The 7,449-nt window shown below is 36.2% G+C and overlaps 1 protein-coding gene across 1 annotated transcript in view; it reads right to left on the bottom strand.

The window, feature by feature from the left end:
• Nucleotides 1-5,774: 5,774 nt before the first annotated feature.
• RAB2A (RAB2A, member RAS oncogene family) overlaps nucleotides 5,775-7,449 on the bottom strand; it is a 119,711-nt gene continuing 118,036 nt past the window's right edge. The window contains exon 8 of the mRNA XM_072604657.1: nucleotides 5,775-7,134. Within this exon, the coding sequence (XP_072460758.1) occupies nucleotides 7,039-7,134 (96 nt within the window). The 3' untranslated portion in view covers nucleotides 5,775-7,038. The remainder of the gene's footprint in view (nucleotides 7,135-7,449) is intronic.

Here is a 7,449-nt window from a genome sequence, read left to right as displayed (position 1 = left end):
ACTGTGATAACTCAGATAACTGGGGGATGGTGTTATCCTCAAAAGTAATAAGGACGTTTAGGAAGAGAGGATGGTTTGGGGGGAAATTGAGTTTAATTTTGGACACGTGCATTTAAGATATCCATGAAATGTACCATAGACAGTCAGAGAGGCAAGATTGGAAGTCTTACACAAATAAATCTGAAAATCAGCCACACAGAGATGATAGCTGAAACTGTGGGAGCTGATGAGAATACCAAGTGAAATAGTAGAGAAGAGAATAGGGTCCAGGACAGAGGCCTGTTGTTGTGCCACAATAACCAAGCACAACTTGGACAAAGATCCATAAAGGAGACAGTGGAGTGGTCAGACAGACCCAGAAGAGAGCAGGGTCATGAAAACTTAGAGAAGAGAGTGTCACAAAGAGGGTTGCTGACAGTGTCAAAGACTGCAGACAGCTCAAAAGGGATGAGGATTAAGGATTTCTAGTATTGACAATTAGGAAATCTTTGTTAATTTTGGAGAGAGCAGTTTCAGTTGCATGATGAGGTCATAAATCGGACTGAAAAGTTAAGAAAGGTGGAAAGGAGGCAGAGGCATTGATTATAAAACATCTTTCTCACAGAATTTAGCTACAAAAGGTAAAACAGTTATAAGATGACAGCTAGTGAGGAAAGATGAATCAAGTAAGGATTTGGGGGGATGGGAGAAACATGGGCATGTTTGTAGGCAATAGGGAAGCTTCCAGTTGACAGGGAAATTTAAGAGAAAAAAAAGGGAAAGGCCTCTTCTTTATGTGAGATAGGGTGAAAACATCTTAGTGATGTAGGATAAGGAGGGGAGAAGAGGTTGCTCTAGGAGATCATTGGTGTTTCAAACATGAGGCAAGGGTTTTCAGCTGAGAGGGTGTGTGTGGGAATGGGAGATAATTTCAGGCACAGGGTAAAACAGAGATGCCATGAGAGGTTTGAAGAGAGAAAAGCCATTGTGGTGAATGGGATAGTGAGGCAAGTAAAACAAGAGTGAAAGGACTGCCTTGTCACAGTCAGGGCCCAGTTGAGATTATGTAACATAAATATGTACTGGGCCCAGTCAGCATGGTTTTGTGGTTAGATGGTTGGATGCCTCCCTATCCCTGTATGCTTCAGATGTCCCATGCCTTCAAAGGATGAAATATAGTTAGTTGCCTATTGCTGTCTCCACTACCCCTTTACTGACTCCTCTCTTTTCTCCACCTCAGATTGGAAAGCAAGTGCTTTTTCTTGAAGAGGTGGAGGGAATAAGGAACATTCTAGTTTACTAACAAAATTCTTTAACACATTACTGAAAAGAGTGGGGAGAGATATGCGACAGATCTTTTTCTATACTCATTAACAGCTCACTGTCAATCTGAAATGTTTCCAAGGGAGAATACCTTGGGGAATTATGCTTGACCCTGTGTTAAATTTTGTTTTACCATTTACTTGGGCAAAAAAGGCCTAGATGGCATACATATCAAATTTTTGGGTGCCACAAAGCTAAGACCCAACTATTGGTAATCAATGTGAAAAAGGATCATGACAGGCTAGAACATTGGGCCAAATCTAGTAAGATTAAATTATCCAAGTCTCAATGAATAATGCAATAGGAGAGTATGAATGAACAATAGACTGTCTTGGAAAAGATCTGAGATTTTTGTGGACTTCCAAGCTGAGTATGAATGAATGAGCACTGGGCTTGGAGTCAGGAAGATCTGAATTCAAATCCAGACTCAAAAATCTTGGCTGTGTGACCTTGGGCAAGTCACTTAATCTCTTATTTGCTACTGGAGAAGGAAATGGCAAACCACTGTATTATCTTTGCCAAGAAAATCCCATGGAGAGAGGTCTACAGGGTTATGAAGAATTGGACACAACTGAAATGACTGAACAACAGCAACACGACAGCGTTGAGGAAAGAGGAGTAAAAAGCTGATGGCATCTTGGCTGGCATTATGCAGCAGTACAGTGATGCTGCACTGGGCCTTGGGCAGGCCACTTCCTATCTCTTTTTCAGTTCTGGGCACCATATTCTCAGATAAGCTAGAGGAAACCAGAGTTGGAGTAGACACGATAGCTGTCTTCATCTATTTGAAGGACTCTTATATGGAAGACGATTCAGATTTGTTCTATTTGGATCCAAAGGGTGGAACTAGAAGTGATGGTGGAAATTTTGTTTTCTTTGCTTTTATTGCTTCTCATACATTTTTTTGCCTCTGTAAAACGAGATTAGACCAGATGGCTGCTGAGTTTCCTTTGTTTGAAATCTTTGATCTTAAAAATTGTTAGGAAGTTTCTCCTTTTTATCAAGTCTAATCTCCTTTGCACCTTCCTCTCCACCTCTTTATTCCTAGATTTGGTTTCTGGGCTTAGGCAGGATAAGTATGGACCCTTTGAATATTTGAAGTCAAGCACGATATAAGCATACAGACTTTTTTCTACTCCAAGTTAAACACCCCTAATTCCTCTAATTGACCTTATAGGGAATGGTCTCTTTTCCTGTCACCATCCTGTTCATACTACTCTGGCTTTGGTCCAGCTTATCAATGTCTTTACTGATCATAGTGCTATATTCTTTTTCCCCTTAAAAAGAAATTAGAGTTGCTACACTATTTCTGTCAAAAGTAAAAAAAGCAGTCTTTGAATTCTTAGAAGTCATTATGAGGCTGTGAATTTTTTTCTTCTAAATGAATTTCTGGTAAAGACCACAGAAAATGTTTCCCATGTGATTTCTAACACTTTAAAAAATAAGGGGGTATTAAGCTATATTGTTCCTTAGGAGATGTGTCCAATTTCATATTCATACAAAGACACAATAGCCTATAAGTGCAAGGCCTAAAAACATGGATATAGGCCTAAAAGAAAGAAAAAAGCCCTACAGTCCTTGAGGAAGGATATTTAAATGTATTAAAGTGAACATTTCTATGATTTTAATTATCTAAGACATTTCAAGGACCATGGAATAAGTAATGGCATTAATGAAAGTGATCAGACAATACAGTTTAAGTAAACGAAGATAATTTTGTGGGTTCAATGGATTTTTTTAACTGAATCTTTTTTTATGTTTTAAGCATTTTTGGTGGTGGGGAAATATGTTTTTCCATACCTGATACTCATATTGTACAATGAGTATAAGGTACTCTGTTATACACCTTCTGGGGAGACCTTAGAAATTAGCCACATTTAAGCTTTGTTTTCTTTCTTGGAGTTAGTCTGGGGTGGAGGCAACACACCACAGAAAAACCTTGAACCCTCCCTTTAAGGGTCAACCTTCCTCCCAAGTATAAACCTGGTTTATAAATCCAGAGCTTGTGGTAAGGGTCACCTATTTATTTTGTATATAAGCATACATGTAGTTGTCTCCCTAACAGAATGCAAACTTTTTGAGGGCAGAAACTTTTCACTTTTGTCTTTGTATCTCTAGTGCCTAGGAATACCGTGGATGCTTAATAAATCCTTGTGGATTGATTTGAAACCTACCATATACAAATGTTTTTAAAAAGTGTTGAAATTAGTTCTATCAAAACAAATTAATACCTGATCAAATATTCAATGACAACAGAATGACACTAAATACTCTTCCAAGGGGTTAAACTAATTTTTTATATAATTTCCATAATTAGGTACAATGTTATACTTTACAGACCCATAGTTCTAGAAAACTGACAACAGATGATTTGGAGAATGCAGCCCAAGTACATGGAATAAACTTTTTCCATGAGAAATGTGGAAGTAGTGTTCCCTCCTACTCCCACTAGTGTTCAAACATTTGTTTACTCAGTTCCTTCACATTCCCCTCACCCCCCTGGCCCCAAAACCCTCCAGCTTCATCAGATCCCAAGCTGCCAATCACAACTGAGCTAAAAGTGGGAATGAGTCTGGATTATTTATTTTGGGTTATAATTTTTATCTTTTTTCTTTCATTAGAGCAGACAAATAGAAATAGACTGTATTCTCCAATTGAACAGGTAATTTCAAAATTATTTTCAAAAGCAACTATGTGTAAAAAGGCCATTCATATTCCCCCACCCCGCAGTTTTTAATGCATGGCTTGAAGCAGTTGCCCTTATGCAAATTAGCTTTCGACTGAAAAAAATTTTAAGAATAACTAAAATGCTATGGCAATTCAAGAGTTTAAATTCGTAAGAACTTTCAAATTTATTAGAATAACATATAGGGAGCCTCAGAGTGAAAATTTGTTACATGTCTGGATAGTATAAATTTATTAAGCTGCTTTGAAACCTGTTCAACAACTTTTCAAAAAATGTTTTCTAACTGTCCACCATACTGAATAACCTAAACAATTGCACTAGAGTGTAGAAAGACAAAGTGACAACTGCCATCATTACCAAAAAGTCTTTATGACAGTGGCATAAAAGGACCAAAGATTCCAGAAGCTTAAGACAATAAGATTTCATATTTTATAAATCAAATGAGTATTTAATTATTTCTGTTTACTTAGCTAAATAATGTGCAATGTTTGGTTGAGACTATGCATAAAACTTTCTCTACTAATAACAACTATGAAGAGCTAAACAGCAGTAATGATATAGTGGGAAGACTATGCCTAAGACTCTACCACCCTATTTGGAGTTCTATAGAGACCTGGGAGCAAATCCTTGTGTTGACAGTTATTAGCTATATTTTCATGAACAAGTGAGAATGTTTCTGAGCCTGTCATCTGTAAAATGGGAAGAATACTTTCTGTACCTACCATAGGGCTACTGTACGGAAAACACTTTGTAGATGTTAAATTGCAAAATAAATGTGAGCTCTTCTTCTTCTTAGGCATGTTATTTCTAGGCACATCAGTTTTGCCACAGAATAATAAGGGAAGGCTGAGGATGACAGAGGCAGGAGATAACACTTGGGATAGAATTAGGAGCTCTAACCTATAAAGTGGCCCTTTACTTTTCCTTCCTCTTCTGAATTTACAATAGGGCAAGAAGAAGCATATTGAACGTGATGTATTTAACAGCCTGAAGCTAACGCTTCCATAGAATCTTCATTCCCTACAACAGAAAGTAGGCAGATGATGTTCTAAGTCTTAGTGAAATATTTATAGCTATTTCACCAGGATACTGATTAGAAAATCATATAATTCTAAAGTTATGAGAGATCTGAGAGATTTGTGATCTGACATCTCTATCATGAAGATGAGGAACCAGACACAGAGAGATTTGCCCATGACCACATAGCTTCTTCTCAGATCAGTATTAGGTGTAGTGATGGAGCTAACAGGTAATCTACATATCTACTTTAAGTAAAATTTCACATTAACTTGGTGATACATGAGTGTGAAACATATAATGACAATTTATATGAAATTGCTTTGCTTTGTTCTCTGTTTTCAAGAGCTGGTTAAAATGAAACTATGACAGATAACTTCAAGCCATTTCCCACAAGAATTATTGCCAAATCTTAAATCTTTAGACCAGATCAGTATTGTGTAAGTGTCTGTGAATGCAATCAAAGTAACTTCTATCCTCTTTCAGGTAAAACTACTTTGTGCCACTTTGGAACTGAAAACCTATGCTTGCAATTGAACTGCTGATAAGTGATAAATGTAAAAGCTGATCCTTGGCATCCATTCTTAAGATGGAGAAGGGGAATATTAATGACTTTAGAGTCAATATTTTTTAGCAGAGAACACAAATTCCATTTTGGGTTGATAAGTACTCAGATATTTTTGCAAGTCAAAATACTTATGGAAAATGGTAATGCATTTTCAAAACAATGTGCAATTTATAAAAGATGTGGCATAATAAAAAAAAAGAATACTTTTATACATAGGATTTTATTTTGCACTGCTAAAACAATTTCATTATAGATCAGGGAAAAGAGAAAGAAAAAAAGATAAAACCACTATATTTAGCAAATTACCAAAGCTTTTCCACTTTTGCTTTTTTTTTTTTTATCAGGATTTTTCACCTGGTAGATTTATTGTCATATCCTCTTTGAAAACAGACAAGATGCTTACCATATACCAAAGATTACAGGCTGCCACTAAAAGAAAACTTTACACATTCACTGTACATCTAAGCTGGAAAACTGTCCTGCATGAAAAATATACTTAGAAATCATGTCAATAAATGAAAAACACACAAAACGTTATTATGTTTGAGAAAAAGATTTAAGTCCTCATAATGTGTCATTGGATCTGGATATTAATTCTTTGTGGTGCTATTTTGACACATGTTAATTCCTCTTGTATTTATGTACTCATACTGTGATTTTATCTACAGTATTCATTAAGGCAAACAACTAATGCATTTCTGAAGAGGTGTTATGGAAATTGTGTTCAAACAGCAAACATTTGGCATTAAAATAGGTTAACACATATATAATATAGCTTCTAATAATATACATCAAGCATTCTTCTTGGACTTGGATAGTAACAAGAAAAAAGATGAACATGCTAACAATGTCAAAAAGATTTAAAATTCAGTGTCCAAGCAATTCCTAACAATGCTTCTGTAGTCACTGTCTTCAAGCTCTAAACAGTATAGAATTTATGCAAATGCATTAAAGATTTCTAGCTTGGCAAATATACCCAAGCAGGTTGTTAAACTATATATACAGAAAGTAAATGATAAATACAGAATTAAAAGAGACCTTCTGCTTTTCTTTATGGCCTTCAAAAGTGACAAACTTTCTGAGGACAGTTCTACAATATCAAACATTAGGTAACCGCAGGTGGCAGGGAAACCTAACTACACAAACTGATTTAAGATACTCCAATGACTTTTGTAGTGTTTAATACAATTCAGTTTGTAGTCAAGGGCACAAGACAACATTTAACAAAAATAATCACATCAAGTGAACTCGAAATCAAATGCAAATATATATGAATACAATCTCCAAAATCTGTCTTTTAAGTGAACATTAACCATTTATTCAAAGTTATACAAGAATTTGAAGGATAAAGTCTTCTGCGACATGAAAGCCATTTCACAATAGTTTCATGTCTCAGCTGAACAGTGGGAGACAGGGTGAAAGAACAAGTTAGCAGGCCCCATTCAGGCAGCTAGAAAGTACAGACTCAACAGCAGCCTCCACCAGCTTGTTGCCCTCCCTGACTGCCAGCGTGTGCTGCATTAGTAGCGGCGTGCTGAGGGCCGATTTTAATGCCATTTGCCTGAAATAATTAAAAGGGGGAAACAGTGAATTTCATCTCGGAAAAAACCAACCTGTCATACTTAAAATAATATTTTTAGCAAGTCTTTAACTCATCTGACTTGCCACATTACAAAGTTTAGCAAGTACTCATACTGAACATACCTAATCATAATTAGAAATGTCAAATAGCTAACAAGGACCTTTTCCTCTGAAACACAAAACATCATGTCACTTTATTTAAAAACACCTGCTAACCAGAACAGGCACAGGCTAAATAGCTACTGAAAACTGTAGGGTGTTTTATGAGTTTCTTGTAATATAAAATCTTTTAAAC

This window comes from Notamacropus eugenii, chromosome 4 (assembly GCF_028372415.1).
Source record: "Notamacropus eugenii isolate mMacEug1 chromosome 4, mMacEug1.pri_v2, whole genome shotgun sequence".
Lineage (NCBI taxonomy): Eukaryota > Metazoa > Chordata > Mammalia > Diprotodontia > Macropodidae > Notamacropus > Notamacropus eugenii.
The sequence above is the reverse complement of the archived record's forward strand: the minus strand, read 5'-3'. Positions and strand labels throughout refer to the sequence as shown.